This window comes from Leucoraja erinacea, chromosome 23 (assembly GCF_028641065.1).
Source record: "Leucoraja erinacea ecotype New England chromosome 23, Leri_hhj_1, whole genome shotgun sequence".
In the NCBI taxonomy this organism is placed as follows: domain Eukaryota; kingdom Metazoa; phylum Chordata; class Chondrichthyes; order Rajiformes; family Rajidae; genus Leucoraja; species Leucoraja erinaceus.
Genome location: NC_073399.1, coordinates 27370592 through 27394459, shown reverse-complemented (window position 1 = coordinate 27394459; position 23868 = coordinate 27370592). Strand labels below are relative to the sequence as shown.

The 23868-nt window shown below is 42.4% G+C and overlaps 1 protein-coding gene across 1 annotated transcript in view; it reads right to left on the bottom strand.

Moving 5' to 3' along the window:
- Positions 1-18928: 18928 nt before the first annotated feature.
- Positions 18929-23868, bottom strand: part of abca5 (ATP-binding cassette, sub-family A (ABC1), member 5) — a 90299-nt gene continuing 85359 nt past the window's right edge. The window contains exons 36-38 of the mRNA XM_055654157.1: positions 22748-22827; positions 19614-19669; positions 18929-19358 (exon numbers count right to left, since the gene is read on the bottom strand). Coding sequence (XP_055510132.1) covers positions 19257-19358; positions 19614-19669; positions 22748-22827 — 238 coding nt within the window. The 3' untranslated portion in view covers positions 18929-19256. The remainder of the gene's footprint in view (positions 19359-19613; positions 19670-22747; positions 22828-23868) is intronic.

The window sequence follows — 23868 nt, the reverse complement described above, 5'->3', positions numbered from 1 at the left end:
GCAACTTAGAACGGCGCCAATAGGATGGTGGACTACAACACCCGGCATGCACCGCGCTGCCTGCTCACAGTCAACACCAAAGATTGACCAAAGATCCTATAGCTCTGCTGATATTGACGACAGTTAAAGATGGGGTGGATCCTGTCAAATATGTTCAGGAGAGTTTCCTTCGGCAATATGTGGTGCCCATCGTGCAGCTTGGAACGCTGCTGGGTGGAGGCAGGAATACAACACCAGGCCTGCACCACGCTAGTCGCTTTGAATCAACAGAACATGATCAACATCGTGCAACTTAGAACGATGCTAGGTACACAAAAATGCTGGAGAAACTCAGCGGGTGCAGCAGCATCTATGGAGCGAAGGAAATAGGCAACGTTTCAGGCCGAAACTCTTCTTCAGACTCAGAACGACGAAGTGCTTCGAGAGGTTGGTCCTCCAGCACATCAAGGACTATCTACCACCAGACCTCGACCCCCACCAATTCGCCTATCGCCAAAACAGATCCACAGAAGACGCCATCACCGTAGCTCTCCACTCTGTGCTGAGCCATCTGGAGCAGGGGCAGAGCTACGTCCGGATGCTCTTTGTGGATTTTAGTTCAGCCTTTAATACAATCATTCCGGACATTCTCATTGGTAAACTGGTCACTCTCGGCCTCCCCACTGTCACATGTGCCTGGATAAAGGATTTCCTCACCAACCGGCCCCAGACTGTGAGACTCGGCCCCCACCTCTCCTCCACTCGCAGGTTGAGTACCGGTTCCCCACAGGGCTGTGTGCTAAGCCCCCTCTTATACTGTCTCTACACCTACGACTGTAGTCCGGCCCACAACAACAACCGCATCGTCAAATTTGCTGACGACACTACTGTGGTCGGACTTATTTCGAAGGGAGACGAGGCAGCCTACAGAGAGGAAGTCCTGAAGTTGACAACTTGGTGCTCAGAAAACAATCTGGCTCTGAACACCAGGAAAACGAAAGAGCTCATTGTCGACTTCAGGAGGCACATCACCGACTTAACCCCCCTACACATCAACGGCGAGTGTGTGGAGAGGGTCAACACCTTCCGGTTTCTCGGCATCCATATTGCTGCTGACATCTCCTGGACGGACAACACGACAGCGGTCATCAAGAAGGCTCAGCAGCGGCTGCACTTCCTGAGGGTCCTCAGGAAGCACAACCTGGACTCTAACCTGCTGCTGACCTTCTACCGCTCGTCCATCGAGAGCCTGCTGACATACTGCATTACAGCATGGTATGGCAGCTGCACCATGGCAGACAGGGAGAGGCTTCAGAGGGTAACCAGGACAGCGCAGAGGATCATTGGCTGCCCTCTCCCCTCCCTGATGGACATCTACACCTCCCGCTGCCTTAGCAGGGCAAAGAAGATCATCAAAGACAGCTCCCATCCTGCGTTTGGACTGTTCGACCTGCTGCCCTCTGGAAGGCGCTATAGGTGCATCAAATCCAGGACAAACAGACTCAGGAATAGTTGCTTTCCGAGAATTATATCTACTATAAATTCAAATTCACACATGCACTGACTACACCGCCCAACACGGACTTCCATCTGTATATATGTATATATGTATGTAGCGCCGCAGAATTTGTGCACCTATTCCCCCCCCCCATCTCCCTTCTGTTTTTTGTTTTTTTCTGTTTCTTGTTTTTTGTGCTAAATTGTATGTATGCACTGAGTACGAGCAGCTTTCAGTTTCACTGTACATGTATAGTGACAATAAATGGCATATCTATCTATCTATATCTAGTTGGGGCGTAGACTACAACACCAGGCCTGCACCACACTGGCAGCTCCGAATCAACCTAAACAGCACCTCATATTTCACTTGAGCAGCTTAAACCCCAGCGGTATCAATATTGATTTCTCTAACTTCAAGTAACCACTGCTTTCCCTCACTCTCCACCCTAACTCTGTGACTAGTTTCACTGTCGTTCTGAATGTGACTGTATGCCCCCTTGTCACCTTCCCCTCGGCTAACAATGAAGCTTTCTCAATTTTTCGTATCGTATCAGTCATTTTCACTGCTTAGCCCACCCATATTTCTAGCTTCCCTCCCCTGACTGTCTGAAGAAGGGTCTTGACCCTAAACGTCACCTATTCCTTCTCTCCATTGATGCTGCCAGTCCTGCTGAGTTACTCCAGCATTTTCTGTCTATCTTCAGTGTAAAGTAAGATTAAACGAGAACTTACCAGTTTGAAGTTTGATCTTGATTTTATGAGGAGTTACGATGAGCGATTACATGAAGAAGGGCCGTCCGTCTGCGTGCGCGTCAATCTTCAAAGCAGCGGTGTTAAATCACAGATAAAAAGAAGACCTGAGAATAGTAAGATTGTGAAGAAACTAGAACTTCCATATGACCTTGATAGTATGAGGGTGGGAGCGGTGAGCACGTAATCGCTCATCGTAACTCCTCATAAAATCAAGATCAAACTTCAAACTGGTAAGTTCTCGTTTAATCTTACTATTTAACTTCGGAGTCACGTGAAGATTTGTGAAGATTTCAAAGCTCTGTGATTTTACGCTGGTTACGAATCCAGGCGTCACACACTGAATGGATTGACCATGGATGCGTGTAATCATTAAAGCATTCAGACATTACGTAGTTAAGTAAAGACACCGATGCTTTAAATGAAAGAAAAGTTTAAAAAAAAACTAGTTACCCCTCCCAACCTTGGGAGTAAACTAAGGGACAGAACTTAAAATGGTACGTGCAAACACCCCCAGTCCGGTTATAGGTTTGTTATAAAACCGGTGGACCGTTATTTCATTTGTCCATCCTGCAGCCAGTAGGATGTCGTCAAGAGGCACGTCCATAGCTCTTGCTGCCGACGTAGATGCAGCCCTGGTGAAGTGAGATTTAACCATATAAATGTTCACTCTATTACTGCCATTACCCCCTTTGACCATCTGAAGATGGTCTAAGTTGACACCTTCTGGTGTGTTTTAAAAAAAAAAAAAATATTTTTTTTAATGGCTGATGAGGACCGATTGTTCTGAGCCTCTGAGGTTCTCCGTAACTCTCAGATAGTGGTGTTAGTATGTTACCACACACACAACCGTAGGTCCTCTGGATATGCCAAGAACTGGATCTCCATCCCTGGCATTCCTGGCCTGCTATGTTTTATCAGGTTCCTGAAATACGAATGTTATGTTGTTCATATTGGTGGTCATGTGGTCCAACCGTAGCTTTTGCAGTGTCTGGACTCTTTGTCAGCATACCACCTTCAGGGTTAGTTATAGGCGGTCCCCACTGTCAAAGTAGGGTTAGTACCACGCTCACATCCCATGTGTCCGTGTACCTTGGCCTTAGAGGTATTAAATTGTAAATTCCCTTGATGAATTTTGTTGTAAAGGGGTGCGTTCCTATTGACCCGTGCCCTGCTTCCAGCATCAGATAGGAGGAGAGTGCGCCTCTGGCACTATAGATTGCACTATAACTTTGTTTATAGTTATAGTACAGAGTTGATAGGAACTCCAAGACATCTGTTATCCAAACTGTGTTGTATTTGTTCGGACAGTCCTATGCCTTGAAATGGCCTCCTCAGAATCTGCAGACCAACAAGTTAATACGTTCGTGTAGTGGATGATTACTCTCTGTAACTGGGTTCACTAGGAGGTCCCTGCTCTTGGGTACAGCCATAACTGGCTGGACTATAGTTCCCAAAAATTTTGGGAACCAGGCTTGAGTAGGCCAATCTGGCACTACCAATATGCCTGTGGCTTAGTCTTGTTTGATTTTGGTCAAGCATCGGTTTATGAGACAAATTTGCGGAAAGCATACATAAACAATCCTCCCCAATTGAGGGAGATAGCATCCACTGCCTTTGCTCCTGGATCCAGCTTGCAGGACACATATCTGGGTAACTGATGGTTTAGTCTAGATGCAAACAGATCAATATCTGGTATGCCAAATCGTGTAGTTATTTACTTAAATACTGCCTGATTCAACATCCATTCTGTGTTGTTATTAAACATTCGTGATCCAGCATTTGTCACCGTGTTATATCTACCTCGTAGATTTCCCAAATATTCCTCTTGATACACCAGTGCCAAATGAGGTTCGACAATCTGTCGTAAGATACAGATTTTACACCACCCTTGTTAATGGATATGTGCCACCGCAGTGGTGTTATCAATCTGAATTTGAACAAGCACCGATTGCATATTGCTACAGAAAACCTTGAGTCCAAATTGTGCCCCCAACAATTCTGGGTAATTGATTCCATGTGTTGGGGAATTACAGTCTCCTGCTCATTCCATCTGCCCCCACACCTCTAGACTGTTTGTGGCTCCCCATCCTTAGCCGCTTGCATAAGTCTGAAGAACCCTCGATGGCTTTCAAGCAAAATTTACCGAGCTTTCTCACGTTCGTTATCCACCATAATTATTCAACAATGGCCTCTGCTGGCAATCCATAGTTTTGCCAATTTGGCCTGCATGGAATCTGAGTGTTCATTCCTTTGCTCGCTGTAAATTCTGGTAATGCAAAGGCCCGTGACGTACTGCTGGAAATGCAGCTACTATTTGCCAATTACACTCGCTGTTTGCCTGATAGATGGCTAGTATTTGACTATCAGGTCATAGCAGGCTTGATTTATATAGTCGTTTGCCCCTAGGCAAAGTCACCAACATATTTACTGTTTTTGATAGTAAATTCTAGGTAATCAATTACCCTTGTAGGTGTCAATTTTGATTTAACTGGATGGATGAGGTAACCAATTCTATCAAACAGGGTTTTGGTTTGCTTTGACTGATGCTTCTGCCAATTCTTGGTGACTCCAAAATGAAATTGTCCTCCAAATATGCCATTACTATGTGGTTCTGAGACCTTTGTAGGCCCAGAATTGGTTTCCGTAGTTTAGCCAATAGTCTAGGAGCTGATGTCAACCCATTTGGCAGATCCATGCCATCCAGTTAAACATCAAATATCTCCTGTTCTTAGTGAATAGACACCGAATAGTATGCATCTGAGAGGTCGATGCATGCCATGTGACCATTTTATAGGAAGCTCCTATAAAACAGTTGTTAGACCGTAACAAAAATTGCTGTTCATGAAAGTCTATACTGCACATATGAGTTAAACCTGGATGAAGTGACATGCTCCATCTGTCACATAGAATCATAGAAGGAATGTCCTGAACGGCAATCCTGCCCAAAATACTGGGCCTGCCTCGAAGACAACTCCAGTCCAAGTTCCAAGTCTGCTTGGAACCCATGTATGTTGTGCAGTAAAAATAATCACATGTTATTATCTGTTTTTTAAAACCAGATCTGAAAATTCATGTTATTGTCATTTTGAACAAAAACACAAGAGTAAAATTACCAACATGTAACTGGTCCACAATCCCTTGTTTCAGTAAACCCAGACCCACCTACCTCCATGGCTACCGGTGATCTTGTGGTAAGCCCAAAGGCCCCTGATGCGGGTTATTTTTCTCTCCTTGATTGGGAGTAGGACTGGTAGGGAGTGTGGATTCCATGTTTCTCCTGACCTCTGCTTGGGTCTGGTCTGAAAACCTCATCATACTGAGCCTGCCTAGTAGGACAATTCTGGCCATAATTCTGAGTCTGCCTTGAAAGACGACTCTGATCATATTTCCGTGCCCAGCTTTCAAGCTACCACTGGATTCAGTGAACCGCTTACCCCCTATGGAGATGTGGGGTGTGTTGTCACCTACTGATGAAGTTTTGCTTGTCGTTGGTACCTTGATTGGTCCGACAGCTTTTGCTTCCTTCTTCTGGCCTTACCTGAAGAGAGGATTCGGCGGCTGATAGCGCTCCCTTGCCGGCATTGTAGCGTGCGGATATTCTGCCAACTGCTGGCTCTTGAGGCCATATGCATGTGCTTCAGTATGTTCATACTTTAAATTCGAGATCAGTTACCTACTGATCACTCACACTCCCCTCCACTGAGAGTGAGATTCGTAGGCAGCCCTGAAAACAGGTGCTGCCGCAGGCCCCTGAGGATACCTGTGCTGACATGGCCCTTCCAGTCAACCTGAATGAGGTTCTAGCTTTGGGTCAGACTGAAACGGACCATGAGTGCTCCTCTCCTCAGAGCAGGAGACATTTGTGCAGCCCTGAAACAGGTGCTGCTGCCTGCGGGTTCTCCATAATACCCGGGCTGTCAATTAGCTAGATCTCCATCCAGGAAAGCACCCAGTGGAACCTGGATGATTGCAGAAGTACTTATGTTCTGTTGTTTGTATGGAAGCTTATTATTCCTTTTATGTAAAGCACTTTGGTATCAATGCGAGTTGACTTGAACAGTGCAATATAAGTAAAACTTACTTACTTACTTCATTTCTTCTGCTTGTCCCTGGGAAGGTTTCCCCCCCTCTTCTTTTGTACTCTGATTCAGAGTGGTTTCTTCCATATGTACTTCCCCCTCCAATGGGGAAGACATTGGGCTGCCCCATGTGCGAGGCTCCCGGCACCGGCACTGCTGCAGGCCGTGCTGATACTTCTCCCTCCTTCGGAGCAAATCATGGTTGGAGCAACTTCTCCATAAGTTGCTCCATGTGGGAGAGTCGTCCTCAGACGCTCTCCGTTGAGGGAGGGTATCCCTCTTCCCCGGACTCATCTCAGTCAATGGGTTTGTTAGACTTGCGGGTGGTATTACGTCCCGCAAGACCACCATGCAGCTCCTCCTCCCGCACAAAGTCTCCTGCCGATTCTGCTTCCGGCTCTAATGTCGGGAACAAGACCATCGACCGCTACTTGGAATGCTGCGGTCTTCGGCAGCCGACATCCCCGCGGGCCGTCTCCTCGACATCTGGGCTCTGAAACTACAAAAAAGCTTCAAGCCCGAAAGAAACGCAGGTAAGTAGTTCAACTTTCCTTACCTGCCCATCCCGACAGCTGGGAGGACACAGTGCCTGCCAGTCCGTCGTGCGCGTTGCGTTCAGACGTAATGACGCGCACGCAGACGGACGGCCCTTCTTCACGTAGTCACTCACGTGACTCCGAAGTAAAATCCAGCATTTGCAGTTCCTTCCTACACAACTGTAGTGTCCATCAAGCAGCTTAGAATGGTCAGTGGAGTGTGGGCTACAACACTTTGCTGCTCGCTCAGAGTCAACCCAATATTGACTAGGAATGTTAAAGTGTAAAATGTTTAGATGGGGTAGATTTTGTCAAATGGGTTAATGAGTTTCCTTCGGCCATATGTAGTGCCCATCGTACAGCTCGGAATGGTGTGGGATGGAGGCAGGAAGACAACACCTGGTCTGCACTGGTTGCTTCAAGTCAACCTGACTGTAGTGCCTATCATATAGGGAGGTTTCACGGCAGTCGGGTCACGACCCATGACGCGTACTGTTGCCATGCTACTCCAAATGGATTACACGCGATGTACTGCAGGTAGGCACTGACCATTGTTTCCAGCGTAGCGGGCCTGTTAAAACCTGCCGAAAATGTCAATTTTTGTCTGTAAATAATTATGGAAATTGGGATAAGAGTGTGAGACATTTAGCATACTTCAGAATTCCAAAAGTGAGGAGAAATTACGGTAGATAGAAGCGAGAGTTGAGGGGACAACAACAGCCAGAGTGATTAGCGAACATTGGCCGTTTGCTCACTGCATTTCATCAACTAAGGCATTATTTGTGTTTTTTCTTGATTTCTTGGCATCTAAAAAGTTTCAGAAGTGATAAATCTGGCTGTAAATTTTTTAAATCGCCCATGGTTCTCAAGTGGGTTTTTATACAAAATGAAAACGCATCTGAAGAAAAATTTACAGCCAGATTTATCACTTCTGAGACTTTTTAGATACCAAAGGAATCAAGAAAAAACACAAATAATGCATTACTGTTGATGAAATGCAGTGAGCAAACGCGATAATTCCCAATATTTTCAATTACGATATCTGCACGGCCAATGTTTACCAAGCACTTTAGCTGCTGTAGTCCCTTCAGCTCTCACTTCTCTTTACCTTCAATTCGCTTCACGTTTGGAATTGTCTAAAGTTGGGTACATGTCTCTCACACTTACCCCGACTTCCATAATTTTTTTCAGCGTAAAAATTCAACATTTTGGCGGTTGTTAACAGGTAGGAATGTACGCGTTTCTAGCATTAATAACATATAGGGAGGTTTCACGGCAGTCGGGTCACGACCCATGACCCGTACTGTTGCTACGCTACTCCAAATGGATTACACGCGATGTACTGCAGGTAGGCACTTACCAGTGTTTCCAGCGTAGCGGGCCCTTTAAAACCCGCTGAAATTGTCATTTTTTGCGCTGTAAATAATTATGGAAATCGGGATAAGCGTGAGAGACATTTAGCATACTTCAGAATTCCAAATGTGAGGAGAAATGACGGTAGATAGAAACGAGAGCTGTAGGGACAACAACAGACAGAGTGCTTGGCGAACATTGGCCGTTTGCTCACTGCATTTCATCAAGGCATTATTTGTGTTTTTTCTTGATTCCTTTGGCATCTAAAAAGTTTCAGAAGTGATAAATCTGGCTGTAATTTTTTTTTTTAAATCGCTCATGGTTCTCGTGGGTTTTTACATACAAAATGAAAACGCAAGAAAAATTTACAGCCAGATTTATCACTTCTGAGAATTTTGAGATACCGAAGGAAGCAAGAAAAAACACAAATAATGCCTTACTTGATGAAATGCAGTGAGCAAACGCGATAATTCCCAATATTTTCAATGTTTAACAAGCACTTTAGCTGCTGTAGTCCCTTCAGTTCTCACTTCTCTATACCTCATTTCACTTTTGGAATTCTGAAGTTGGGTACATGTCTCTCACACTTACCCCGACTCCCACAATTTTTTTCAGCCCAAAAATTCAACATTTTGGCGGTTTTTAACAGGTAGGAAAGTAGCATTAAAAACATATACCGGAAGTGACGGTTGTCTTCCAGTTGGATTTAGCGGCTCCGTGCATCGAGCCCTATGACCCAGTGACCTTCCGTGCAACCCCCCTATACCGGAAGTGACGGATGTCTTCCAGATGGATTGAGCGGCTCCGTGCGCAAAGCCCTATGACCCAGTGACCTTACGTTCAACCCCTCCTATAGCTACATCGGTGAGACCAAGCGGAGGTTGGGCTATCGTTTCGCCGAACACCTCCACTTGGTCCGCAAAAACCTACCTGACCTCCCGGTGGTTCAGCACTTCAACTCCCCCTCCCATTCCCAATCCGATCTCTCTGTCCTGGGTCTCCTCCATTGCCAGAGTGAGCAACACCGGAAATTGGAGGAACAGCGGGCATGAACATTGAATTCTCCCAATTTTGTTAGCCCTTGCTGTCTCCTCCCCTTCCTCAGCCCTCGGGCTGTCTCCTCCCATCCCCCCACCCTTGGGCTCCTCCTCCTCTCTTTTCCTTCCTTCTCCCCGCCACCCCCTATCAGTCTGAAGAATGGTTTCGGCTTGAAACGTTACCTATTTCCTTCGCTCCATAGATGCTGCTGCACCTGCTGAGTTTCTCCAGCATTTTTGTGTACCCCCTATAGCTTGGCAGGTTGGAGCATTGGCTACAACGCCCAGAGACCGACAGTGGTCAGAGGTGACATAACAGAAGGTTCACCTAGTGAGGCTATATGGGTGGAGCTGAGGAAGAAGAAAGGGAATTATCACCTTGTTGGTGGTGTACTACAACATGAATTGGAAGGTTGTAGTAATAGAATATTTTAACTTTCCCAATATTGACTGGGAATGTCATAGATGGGGTGGATTTTATGAAATTTATTCTGGAGAGTTTCCTCTGACAATATGTAGAGGGCTCCACAAGAATAAGATGATGTATTCCCTAGGAAGCTGAAAAGTAAATGGGGCAATTTGATTACCTTTTCAATATGTGTAGGCTTGGCATAATGCACATTTATTTTGCCCAAAGTTGCTTACTCCTAAGTTTATTTAAAAAAAATCCCATTATTAATAATTGGAATTCATTTGTAAATTGACTAAAATCACCGATTTAAAACAGAGCATCCAGCCTGAGAGTGTATTTGCATGCTTTAATTTCCTTTGTATGAAAGGTAGCTACTGAATCACATTAATCATTGACCTTTAGTCTTTCGACAGGTGACTTTTTTGACTTTTTCAGTCTTCATTGAATGTCAGAACACACACGAGGTCAATTGCCAGTTCTTCCTGTATTATTAATGTGCCAAAGCATTGCAGTTGCCTAGATAATTAGATTATTTTTTTTTACAGGAAAACTTGCTTACCAGAGAACAGATAGTGATCCCCAGTTGTCAAAATATTGAGATAATTTGAAAATGATATAATAGTTATGTTGGGAAAAGAGTCGTGAAGATCATCAACCTGTAGACAATGGTACAATTTCAAGAAACATTAGCAATTAAAAAACATTGTATAGAATCTTAATTTAACATAACTTTTTTCATTGTGTGCAGCCAGATTTATTATAAGTGGTGGTGTAGCGTTCCAGTAGTCATAATGCATCATCTTCTTTCTTCTAAGTATAAAGAGATCACAATGAATTGCATTTTCTGTCCGGGGAAGAGCAAAAAATATTAATTATAAACAATCCCAGATGAAGCAGTCAGCAACACACAAACACCACTGGGTGGAGGCATAAAGACTGAGAATGAGGAGAACCAAGTGACTCGCTGAGCTCGAATGAAGAATGGGAAAGTTGTGGTGGTGGGTGATGAAGGACCAATGGTTGAATCATGGAGACCTAGCAGCATAGGAGCCCCTACTTGAATGAATGCAGTTAAATATCTCAATGGACCTGCTTTCAAATGGGGTTTGTTAGAATACGGGCTTGGTATTGATCTGTCATTTGTTAGATGACTTTGGAATACGGTCTGGTTAGAGTGGACGTTTGTCATTACACTTTGCCATTCAAAAGATGGTAACACCAGTGGCGTCTGTAGTTGAAACTTCACTAATGTAATTGATGGCCTTAAGGCAATTCACTTTCTCTTTTAAATACAAGGTTTCAAGGTCAGTTTACTGTCACATGTACCAATTAAGGTACAGTAAAATTTGAGTTACCCTACAGCCATACTAAGTGAAAAGCAACACGACACACAGCCACATAAAAGTTAACATAAACATACATCACAGTGGATTCCACATTCCTCACTGTGATGGAAGGCAATAAAGTTCAATCTTCTTCCTCTTTGTTCTCCCACGGTCGGGGCAGTCAAACCGTCCGCAGTCAGGTCTATCAAACGACCCTAAGCCCCCGTTGGGGTGATCGAAACCCCCGCGTCAGAGCGGTTGAAACTCTCCGCGGCTTGGAGCTCCTGAGTTGGCCTCTTCTTACCAGAGACCGCGGGCTTCAAGTTCAAGTGAATTTATTGTCATGTGTCCCTGCATAGGACAATGAAATTCTTGCTTTGCTACAGCACACAGAACATAGTAGGCATTTATTACAAAACAGATAAGTGTGTCTATATAGGGTGATTTCACGAAAGGTCACTGGAGCGTAGATCCGCACCCACGTGACCGAAAATCTCAACTGGAGTACATGTTATACATCGGTACATGTTAGTGAATGGGAAAACGCGCACTTTCCCACCCGTTAAAAACATGGAAAACGGTCGATATTTGAGCTGAAATTTTCTGTGCTAGTCGGGGTGACCATGAGGCACAGCGACCTAAATTTTCAGGCAGAAAAAAAGATAGAAAGTAAGGTAATTGCAAGAGGGAAATGAAGGTGGAAAAACAGCGGAAGTGAACAGCGGACATTTGCCGTGGAGATTTAAAGATCCAAAATATCGGGAATTATCGCGTTTGCTCGCTGAATTTCATCAAAAGTAAGTTAATAATGCCTTACTTTTGATGAAATTCAGCGAGCAAACGCGATAATTCCCGATATTTTGGATCTTTAAATCTCCACGGCAAATGTCTGCTAAGCACTTCCGCTGGATTGGCACCTTCAGTTCCCTCTTGTAATTACCTTACTTTCTATCTTTTTTTTGCCTGAAAATAAATATATACACACATGAATAAATAAACTGATTAAGTGCAAATACAGTGCACAACCTTTTATCCGAAATTCCGGAAACCGAAAAGCTCCGAAAATCAGACATTTTCGGTCCTGGAAAAAAGGGAGGGTATATTGCCCGGGAGAGTAGGAATCCCTAGACCTAGAACAGCGAGCATCGATCGAGGGTCGCACAGAGAGGTTCCGCAGTCACCTCTCCGGGTGACCCTCAGTGGACGCTCACTGAACTAGGTCTAGGGATTCACAAAAATGCTGGAGAAACTCCGCGGGTGCAGCAGCATCTATGGAGCGAAGGAAATAGGTAACGCTTCGGGCCGAAACCCTTCCTCAGACTGCCCTATCAGTCTGAGGAAGGGTTTCGGCAAAGGGAGGGGAGAGAGGAAGGATCTGCCGGACATGCTGTGTGTGTGTGTTTGTTTGGCGGAGTCTGAGGGGAGAAGGAGAGAAGGGAGAGGGGAAGGGAGGAAAAGGGAGGGGGAGGTCCAGCGGCGGGAACAGATGCCTGGGTCCGGGCGTGAGCTGAGTCTGAGGTTTGTAAACGTTGCTGCAACCCCCGGCCCGGCCATCCGTGTATTGTTCACCGCGTCTTCCTGGAGAGAGGGGGGAGGGCGGGAGCCGGGGCTGTGTGCGTGAAGCACGGCGACTAGAGGGACGGGAGAGCTGCCCCGGGAGCGTGAGGGCACCTCCCCCTTCTCCATTCCCCCTCACACCCCCTCCCCATCTACCCCTGACCGGGTAACTGCCGGGATCGAGGCGCAAACTCGCGACCTTGCGGCCATGAGCCGAAAACTACCACTGAGCCACATGTTAAAATCTACGCTAAAAACCTTCCGTTCGGAAAACCGAAAAATCCCGAAATCCGAGAAGTGTCTGGTTTTTTGATCCGAAACCCAAGGCTTTCGGATCAAAGGTTGTGCACCTGTAACAGAAAAGTGGTTATTAATAATCAGAGTTTTGTCCGAGCCAGGTTTAATAGCCTGATGGCTGTGGGGAAGTAGCTATTCCTGAACCTGGTTGTTGCAGTCTTCAGGCTCCTGTACCTTCTACGTGAAGGTAGCAGGGAGATGAGAGTGTGACCAGGATGGTGTGGGTCTTTGATGATAGTGCCAGCCTTTTTGAGCCAGCGACTGCGATAAATCCCCTCGATGGAAGGAAGGTCAGAGCCGATGATAGACTGGGCAGTGTTTACTACTTTTTGTAGTTTTTTCCTCTCCAGGGCGCTCAAATTGTCAAACCAAGCCACGATGCAACCGGTCAGCATGCTCTCTACTGTGCACCTGTAGAAGTTAGAGAGAGTCTTCCTTGACAAACCAACTCTCCGTAATCTTCTCAGGCAGTAGAGGCGCTGATGAGCTTTCTTGATCATTGCATTAGTGTTCTCGGACCAGGAAAGATCTTCAGAGATGTGCACGCCCAGGAATTTGAAGCTCTTGACTGTGGGTCCTCCTCCTACTCCTTCCAAAGTCCACAATCAGTTCCTTGGTTTTGCTGGTGTTGAGGGCCGGGTTATTGCACTGGCACCATATGGACAGTTGCTCGATCTCTCTTCTATACTCTGACTCATCCCCATCAGTGATACGTCCCACAACAGTGGTGACGTCAGCGAACTTGATGATGGAGTTCGCACTGTGACTGGCTACGCAGTCATGAGTATAGAGTGAGTACAGCAGGGGGCTGAGCACGCAGCCTTGAGGTGCTACCGAGGCTGACACATTTCCACCAATACGAACAGACTGCGGTCTGTGAATGAGGAAGTCGAGGATCCAATTGCAGAGGGATGCGCAGAGACCCAGTTCTGCGAGTTTGGTAACCAGGTGGGGACCTCAGAAGTGAGAGGTTGAAAATGTCCGTAAAAACTCCAGCCAGTTGGTCCGCACAGGTTTTTAGAACACGACCGGGTATACCATCAGGACCAGGTGCTTTTCGGGGGTTCACTCCTCTGAAGGATTTCCTGACGTCAGCCTCTGTGACTGAGACTGAAATGCCATCACAGCGAATGGGGGAATCGGGAAAGCACATCAGTATTCTCCCTATCAAAGCGTGCGTAAAACGCATTGAGCTCGTCAGGGAGTGATGTTTCACCGACATTCGAGCTGCCTCCTGGTTTCGCCTTGTAGGAGGTGATTGCATTCAGGCCCTGCCACAGCTGCCGAACATCTGTCTCATCCTCCAGTTTGGAGCAGAAGTCCCTTTTGGCCTTTTTGATGGCCTTACCAAGGTCGTATCTGGACTTCATGTAGGCCACTGTATCATCGGACGCGAATACCCTGTGTCTGGACTTCAGAAGAGTGCGTATCTCAAAGTTCATCCAAGGTTTCTGATTGGGAAACACTAGGAAGGTTTTTGTAGGGATGCAGTCCTCCACACATTTCTTTACGAAGTCTGTAACGACTGTGGCGTATTTGTTCAAGTCCATTGCTGAGTCCTTGAACATTGCCCAGTCTACAGACTCCAAACTGTCCTGGAGTTGTTCCTCTGCGCCCCCCCCCCCCCCCCCCCCCCCCCGACCAGCTCTGTACTGTACTTCATCTCTGGGGGTGCGCTGTTCAATTGCTGCCTGTAGGCAGGAAGAAGCAGCACCGTGGTATGGTCGGATTTACCGAAGTGAGGGCGAGGGATAAAACGATAGGCATTCTTGATGGTGGTGTAGCAGCGGTCGAGGGTATTAGGTCCTCTGATGCAGCAAGTGACATGTTGGTGGAAGTTAGGGAGTGATTTCTTTAGGTTTGCCTTATTGAAGTCCCCAGCAATGGTGGTAAATGCCTCGGGGTAAGACGTCTGGTGTTTGTTGACCACGGCGTGCAGCTCCTCCAGTGCCAGACGAACGTCTGCTTGGGGTGGGATGTAGACTGCGGTCAGGATAATGGAGGTGTATTCCCTTGGGAGGTAGAAGGGACGGCACTTCACCGCCAGATGTTCGAGGTGTGGAGAGCAGGATGTTAAAGTTCACAGGCCCCGTAGTTGGAGCTTCGATCCCCGGAAAAGGGATCGCAAGCTCCGCAATGTTAAAGTCCCGTAGACTCCCGCAGCTTGGACCACTCGTTGGTCTTCAGGAAAGGCTGCCAACTCCAGGATGTTAGACTACAATGGGGACGGAGATACGACACGGAAAAATAAAATTGCATGTCCGTCAAGGTAAGAGATTGAAAAAACTTTTCTCCCATCTCCCCACATAAAATAAACCAAGGAACACTAAAACATACTTTTTATAGTTGAAATACAGTTGAAACTCTCAGGTCCGGCTCTCTGGTCCTACAACACCCGCTGTCCTCTGGTCCTGCAATTCCCCGTCTAGCATGGTTTGAATCAGTACACAGCTTACTGATTAATTTGAACCATCAACATTAGGCTTGCCATATTTTCAGACTTTTAGTACCAATCCTATCTCCACAACTATTTTAAAGCTAATAGAATTATGGTCACAAGGCAAGTGCAGATATGGCTCATCTTTATAAAACAATGGTTTGGCCACAGCTGGAGTAGTGTATGTAGTTCTGGCTGCCAAATGAAATGAATGTGATTGGTCTCAAGAGGGTGCTGTGGAGATTCACATAGAATGCCTATTGGGTGCTTGCAGCGTTTTTCTGTTTTTATTTTACCAGATGGAAGCCTGTGCTGGGAGATCTCAGATGTGAGGAGATCTGGATAGGTCGGAGTAATTTTCTTTGGCGTGCAGGAAGCAGAGTATAGATATTTAGAAGGTAGACAGAGTTTAGATATTTAGAGGCATACTAATTAGTGAAAGGCCTATTTACAGATTGTTTGAAATATTCCCCATAGCAGGAGTGTCGAAAAAGTTGAAAGGTTTAGGGTGAGGAGGTAAAAGAGGGACCCAGAGGATGGCTGACATGTAAAACACACTGCCCAAGTTGGTAAAAGGTATTCTCACAACAGTGAAATATCAGACAAGTAGGTGAACCATCAAGGCATAGAAAGGCACGGCATGGATAAATGGGATGAGTGGAGGTGGGTCTACCTGTTGCAATTGACATGGTGGCCCTAAGGCACTGTTCCTACTCTGCATGAGTATAATCGAGCAGCATCCATGTCAGCAATGCAATGCAACAGTAAGTTATAACAAGGGGAGCAGTTTTCTCTTCACAATCGCTGGCCTATTTCTCCCACTCACAAACTCTTGGAAAAATCTGTAGAGTGAGTAGCTTTCAGATTAGCATGCTTCAGACAGAATAGGGAGAGTGGTTTGTTTTCACTAACACTGGCAGCACCTTGTACCTTGTTCTGTGACACTGGTGCTCAGGTGGTCAATAAAAATGTATTGTGCAACATTTGAGTGCTGTTATTTTATTTACATTTATTTAACAACATGCAATACAAATACATACAGCTGAATTAATTGTTCGAGATAATGAATGCTCCACATTGTAGATCTGAATATCAGGTTTAGTTGTTTGCAACATGCTCTTGTTCCATAGATGCACAAATGCAACATACTCTGGTGTAGTTCCATCAGTTAAGCAAACACTACACACTTTCCCCATTCCCTGTACTTACTTGAATCCATCTTTGATATGAACCTTCTTTTAGCACTCCATACTTTAATAAAAACCTATCTTGCATATTATTTAACTTTTGCGATGACCTATTTTGAAAAAAGTAAATTTTGTTATTATCCCTGGAATATTTTTAATTTTGCGATACCTGCTGTTTAAACACTGTTCAACTTTTAAATGACATAGATAGAATTCTGCAAGTACAACTGCAAAAAAACCCCAAAATTGTTTACCTATCAAATAGCTTTATAATAAACATGAAGATTAAAATGAGGTATGAAAAATAAATGTGATTTTTGATTATCACCAGGTTCAAGTGTAAAATGATCTTACTTTGCTGGCCCTGATATCACTTTAAATACAGAAAAATGGATAGATCGCAAACTGAATCCTAAACAATCATATTCCATACTATAAATTCATCCACTGGAACTGCTAGGAATCTGCAATAAAAGCTGAAAATAGTACTCTGAACATGGAAATGTTGAACTATTTACATGCATTAAACCCACTTGTAATAACATCAATAAAAAATAACGCCCAACAGGTTTGCTGATAAATTTAACATTAAACCTCAAGATTTGTTAACTATATTGAGTATGCTCATTCCTTCACCTGTCTTTTCCTCAGATTTGATGAATCCTAAGAGCCAATCTCTCTTTAAACAAAAATCGCATAGCGGTAACCTCGAGTCATGATGGAAGAGAAGTAAACCGAATAGAGCTGGAAATATAAAAACTAACATACCATCAAAGCAAGGAAAACAGAAATGTCTATGACTGTACATTTTAATGCTGCTTCTCTCTCCACAGATGCTGCCTAACCTGCTGCCTTTACAGCATTTTCTGTTTTTGTTTCAGATTTGCTTACAGCCAAAAGACAATTGCAATCGGAACAGGAATACTAAAATGGTGTATGTAAAAAAGTAAATTCAGTGATTTTTTTCAGGTATGTGTTCAATCCATTTAACAAGTTAGCTAAGTCATAGAACTGGTACTGTCCAAATATTTGAAGACATATAAAATGTAATTGCTTATATTAGTTTAGGAGAATGCAACCCCCCATTATACAGGTATTACCATCGTTTAAGAATTAACAATTACAGTACACACTGTTCCTTAGTAGCAGTAACTTTAATCATATTGTTCAGAAACACCTTGGTGTACCCAGGCCCAATTGGCTGGAAACATTTATGTTTTAATATTTTCCATATCTGCCAGCAGCTATTAGCAAGAAAGAAACAGCTGCACATTCAATTACAAAATTAAAACCAAGGTTTCACAAAACACTGCTTATTTGAATTAACTTAAAAATTAAAATTATAAATTACAAAAGGCATAAAACACCAAAATACAAAAGGTGTGTGCAAGGTGATCACAAAATCTTAATGATCTGTGATGTATTAGTTGGTCCTTATTAAAAAAAATATAGCTGAATACTCCAAATTCAAATATGATTGCTGAAGCTAAAACATTGTTCTTTTCTAAATGAATCAACAGCCATAATTTATATTGTGCTGTCGTTTCTGTGAAATTATCAGGATGGTTACTTAAACGTGTTACTAAAGGAGTGTCAACAGTTTTGGCAAACGGCAATGAATCTTTTCACCATCTTACTGTAAACACTAGCTGTTTGTACTAACTAAATAGGATGGACAGCATGGTGGCTTTGTGTTTTAAAACCCCTCATTCAACTTGCTATACATCAACACATTATACACTGCTACATGGCTCTGCCTTGTTGAACGTACATTCTGGTAGATGGATTGAGTTCAATAAGAGTTCATCGATATCTAACCATCACTAAACAAGATCTTTTTTCATACACATTTGGCCGAGCAGGTTAGGTTTCTACATACTAACTATAAAGAAGAAACAATAAAAGTTGTAATTTATGAAAGTACATACACTTAAATTTGGTCTGAATGATTTGCTTCGTAGTTATGTGGTGTAGAAAAAATATTGTAAAGTTGTTACAAATTTAACCTGTAAAACTTGAATTTATGTATAATATTGCAAACCAATATCCATTCCTTTTTAGCCTGGAAAGTTTGTTGAAGAATTACTGAGAGGTATTATGTACAAAAGCATATTATAAATAATCACAACATTATCTGTGATTATTAATATTACTCTAGAAACAAATGTATTAATTTATAGTTAAAAAAATGAAATGAAATATCACTTTTGTTTGTTGTATGCCATGTTTGATCTATGTCAACTTTAGCCCACGCAAAAAAGTAGTAAAAAAAATTCATGAGGACTGTCTAATTTGGATTTGAAATGTGGGAGTATCAGCCAACGGTAATTCTGAGAAAAAAGAACCTTGTGCAATGCACCTTGTGGAGAATTATTGCTGCAGCAAAGGGTATAAACAGCAAAGGCTTGTATATTAGAAAATATTATTTTATCATATTAGAGAACATCTCTGGCACAATAAACATGCAGGTGCACAATAAACATGCAGGTTGTCAGATATAAATGTATTAAGATCTTAACTCCGCTTAAATTTAAATAAATAAAGCACTTCCAGGTTCAGAGTTTTTTGATGTAGCAGTATATTTTCTTTTGCGGCCGCCTTGTGTCTGCATCACATGGACAGAATGAATATTACTTGCCAGACATCTGAAACGATTGTTTTGATTGCATGCCTTCGCTGGTGCAGTATTCGTCATCCCAAATGTTCTTGGCTTCAACAATCAGGAAATTTAATTTAATAAACATCAACCTAATACCATAAAGAGGTTTTCTTGTCATAAGGCAGAAGAGCAACTCTGAATCATTTTAACACTCGTTTTGTTGAAGTTGTTGCCACCGAAAGCTTGTATTCAGAACTTTATAATCCTCTTCATTATTTTCTTGTTCTTTTGCGAACTGCATAAAAACCTAAAGTCATACAAGGAAAGATTTTCAGTATTACATGACACATAAGGGACTATATTCGATAGGCACGCAAGACATACAAAGCAATGTAACTTCACTCTTCCATTGAGAGCTGTGTCTTTTTCTCCCCATTAACCCTCCCTGTGCTCACATTTCATATCTTAATAGGAAATTGATTCCGATTATTTGTGAAAGTAGAAATTGGCAAATAATCTTGTAACCTTTGTTTATGTATAATGTGGGACAAACTCGCGTTACCTGTTCCAGTGTTGACTGTGAGAAACTATATTCTTCTATGTTATAACTGTGTTTAGCTGCAAACAAAGATAGATTTGTTATTAGACACACAAGGAACTGCAGATGCTGGTTTATAATGAAAGACACAAAGTGTTGGACTAACTCGATGGGTCAGGCAGCATCTCTGGGGAACATGGATGCCGACCTGAAACATCACCTATCCATGTTCTCCAGAGATGCTGCCTGACCCGCTGAGTTAGTCCAGCACATTACATTTTTTTTTATTGTTGGACATGCACATTCAATTAGATAGTTCAATTGCTCGTGTTTATGAATTAATCACTAAAGATAAGCTTAAGTGGACCTCATTGACATTCTAGCTGTAGTCATGTTGCAGTATAGTATTTCAAATCCACAGAGAAAAGCTGCAATCTCTGTGTGAACAGTGTTTACGTTTTAATAACGTCTGAAATGCTTGCATCTATGCTCGAGAACATGCCACATTTATAATAAAGATCCCAGTTTTTTGTCACATTTGCATTAAATAGATCTAAACAATTCTTTCAGCTTTACATGCTTTTTGCTTTACATGCAAAACAGACAACCAGCTGTAGAATAATACTAGCATTCACATTTAACATTTCAAAATTACATACCAGTCACCTGGTGTATTTGCTATGAATAAGTTATGTTAAAAAGTGCATTTAATCATAGCTAGCGAAAGGCAGAGCATCTTAAGTTACCAAAAGCAGGGCAATTTGATATGTTGTCACCTGACAGATTCTTCCAAACAAAATATTGCAAAATACATGCAAGGCCAACTTCATAAACAATTTAATTTGAAAAAAAATGATGTACTTTTCAGACAAATAAGCAAAGTACCTGACCATCAACAAACAAAATGACTAAAGACCGAGAGTTGCACGGCCTGACCAAAGCATGCTGAGATCGAGAAAACAAATCTCTCAATCTCCAAACGCAACCCCTACGCGATGGCAATTGGACATGGAAATGTTTATAAATTGTTTTGCTGATGATGTGTGTTATAATGGTATAGTGAGCAACGGTATCAATGTTTTCTCAGCTAAAACTGTAGGAAGGCATTTATCCAGTTAGATCAATTGAAAGATCCGATTTTAAGAAGATAAAGAACATAGAACAGTTCAGCACAGGAACAGGCCCTTGGGCCCACAATATCCGTGCCCAACATGATGCCAAGTTAACCTGATCTTCTCTGATCCTATCCCTGGTAAAGATAGTTAAAGTGGATGTTGAGGGAAATACCCAAAGAGATTGGTCAACTTGGTGTTTTGCAACACAGAGGTGCAAGAAATTCAAGTTTATAAAGTAATCCAAATGAAAATTGACCCCCATGAAAGGTAATGTTACACATTTGTGTAAAGTAGCTGAAGGGAATTCAGTGTAAAAACCAATGCATAAATGAGATAGAGCAATTGGTAACATTTACAAAGTAAGGCATTAAACAAGATTATCACATTTTTTGTGGATATGTTACCCAGAGACAACGTTCAAAGATACTATAAACTATTAACAGTGAGAAACTTCAAATGAGTTTTAGGGCTCCCACAAGGAAATTGTAATAATTTCTGAAGTGCTACTATAATAGGAATTGGAATGTGAATTTGCCAAGGAAGATTGGTCATTTAAAACATTTTAATTTATAACATTTATTACCCACACTACACAAAGCAAAATATCCAAGAGTGTTGTTCCACTATACAAATCCTTGTAATTTTAATGGCCATTTTCTGTTTTCTAACAACATGTAAAATTTAATGACGAAGTATTTAACTTCATTAGAAAATACTATTAAATTGATGTGGTTGTCTGGAAATCTCAAATACAGTGCATTCAGAAAGTATTCAGGCCCCTTCACTTTTTCCACATTTGGTTACGTACAGCCTTATTCTAAAATGGACTAAATTCTTTTTTTTTTAAATCATCAACCTATACACAATATCCCATAATAAAAAAGGGAAAACAGGTGTTTAGAAACGTTTGCAAATTAATTAAAAATAAATAACTGAAATCTCCACATAGGAACTCTGGAGCTCTGTCAGAGTGACCATCGGGTTCTTGGTCACCTCCCTGACCAAGGCCCTTCATCCCCGATTGCTCAGTTTGGCTGGACGACCAGCTGTATGAAGAGTCCTGGCGTTTTACAAAGTTCTTCCATTGAAGGAGGCCACCGTGTTCTTCGGGTCCTGCAATGCTGCAGAAATTGTTTTATACCCTTCTCCTGATCTGTGTCTCAACACAATCCTGTCTCGGAGGCCTACGGACAATTCCTTCGTCTTCATGGCTTGGTTTTTGCTCTGACATACACTGTCAACTGTGGGACCTTATATAGTTAGGTATGAGCCTTTCCAATTCATGTACAATTAAACACCTGTGTTTGCTTATTTATTATGAGGTATTGCAATTACAATAGGCTGTAATGTAACAAAATGCTGAAAAAGTGAAGGGGTCTGAATATTTTCGGAATGCACTGTATGTCAGAATTTGCTCTTTGCTTTTTGGCTTTCTCTGTCCCACTGCACTGCACCTCACCTGTAAATACCCAGGATCTGAAACAACTTAAGAATTATCACAAGCAGAAAAACATCATATATTTGTTATGGAATCATATGAAATACATTTTATCTGTGGGAATACTTTTGCCTTCCGAAATCTTTCCCATAAATTGTTCCAGCAAAAATCCATTGCCAAATCAACCCTCCACCTCAAAAAGATAACAAAAAACAAGTCTTAACCCCCCTTACTCAATGTAATAAAGAATCAGATCCAAGAATCCTCCTTCAAGTCGTCCACTGAGAGAAACTACTCTCTTTGCAAAATTAAATCAAATTAGATCTCAATCCTCCCAGCCAAAGTCCCCTTTAGGCTAATTCACAAACCAAATTAGCTACTGCAACAAAATTTAACTAAACATCCCAAAAGAATGAGGACAATCCTCCTCTTCTTTACATTTCCATTCTTTTCTAACAACCCCCCAGGCAATTTTGACAAAGAACTGAGCACACCTAGAATTTGAAGTTATACTGGCCATCTTTATTCAATGGATCAATTTCTTGCACTAATTTCAAAGTTATTGCTAACATGTCATCACTAAAGGCAAATAAATGGGGTTTTACCTTCTTCAAGTTGAGCAAATGCTTTTGATAGAGAGTTTACATCGTCTTTGGGAATTTTGTACGCCATCATTGCAACAAAACTGAAATGCAAGTATTTAGAAGGGAAAATGTGAATTCTACAGAAGAGTTCTGGACGGATGGATTTACCAGTCAGTGAATGATTACAATTTTCATCCTAGCCAAACTATATTGAATATATTTAACATTTTGGAAGATTTATCATTGTGTGCAGGTGTATTTGCAATTTAACATTCTCACTCTATGGTGTATATTTCCTTTCTCTCTCTGCGACTACTCATTGTCCAATGCTTTCTAAATAGGTCCAGCATCACTGAAAGGAAGGACTAAATCCAGTGCTTCAATAAACAAACTGCTGGAAGAACTTGGCAGGTCAAGCAGCATCTGTGGGGGCAAAGGGATGGATGATGTTGAGTCTCTACATCAGGACTGAGAGAGCAGAAGGAAGATAGTCTCTATACCGCAGCTACGTAGTTAGAGCATTCCAAAACAAGTTCAATGTCACAAATAGCATTGGGATACTACGTAGATATAAAAACTGTATTGTTTAAAAATGGCAAACAGCATAATGGAATCTACAACAGCCAAATAAATTGGGATACAAGGTAACTAAAAGCTTAATTTGGGTCATCAGGATGAAAACATACTTGAGAATCACATACATATAGAAAACCATTTTGTGTTTTCCACATTAAATGATAGTCATATGTTAAGTAAATCATTCGGATCCGCTAAACAAGCTGTGGGGGGGGGGGGGAGGTTGAAGTGCTGAGCCACCGGGAGGATAAACATATATAAAGTAATTTGTTCCTGGTTTTGGAATGCTGCAGAATAAAAAAATCAAATTAGCAACTGCAACTAAATTTAACAAAACATTCCAGTCGTATGTGGGAAAAGCAGAATATTTATATTCTCAAGCAAGTATTGTGACGTACTCGGTACATGGTTTAAAAATAAATCTCCAAAACCAGTATCTATAGCTCTAAATAGGATCAAACATATTCTTATTATCTGGTATTATTCCTCAGTAACTTACTCCATTAACATCAAGAAATGTCCATAAACATTGACAGATAAACTCAGTTAATACATGCATATAATTT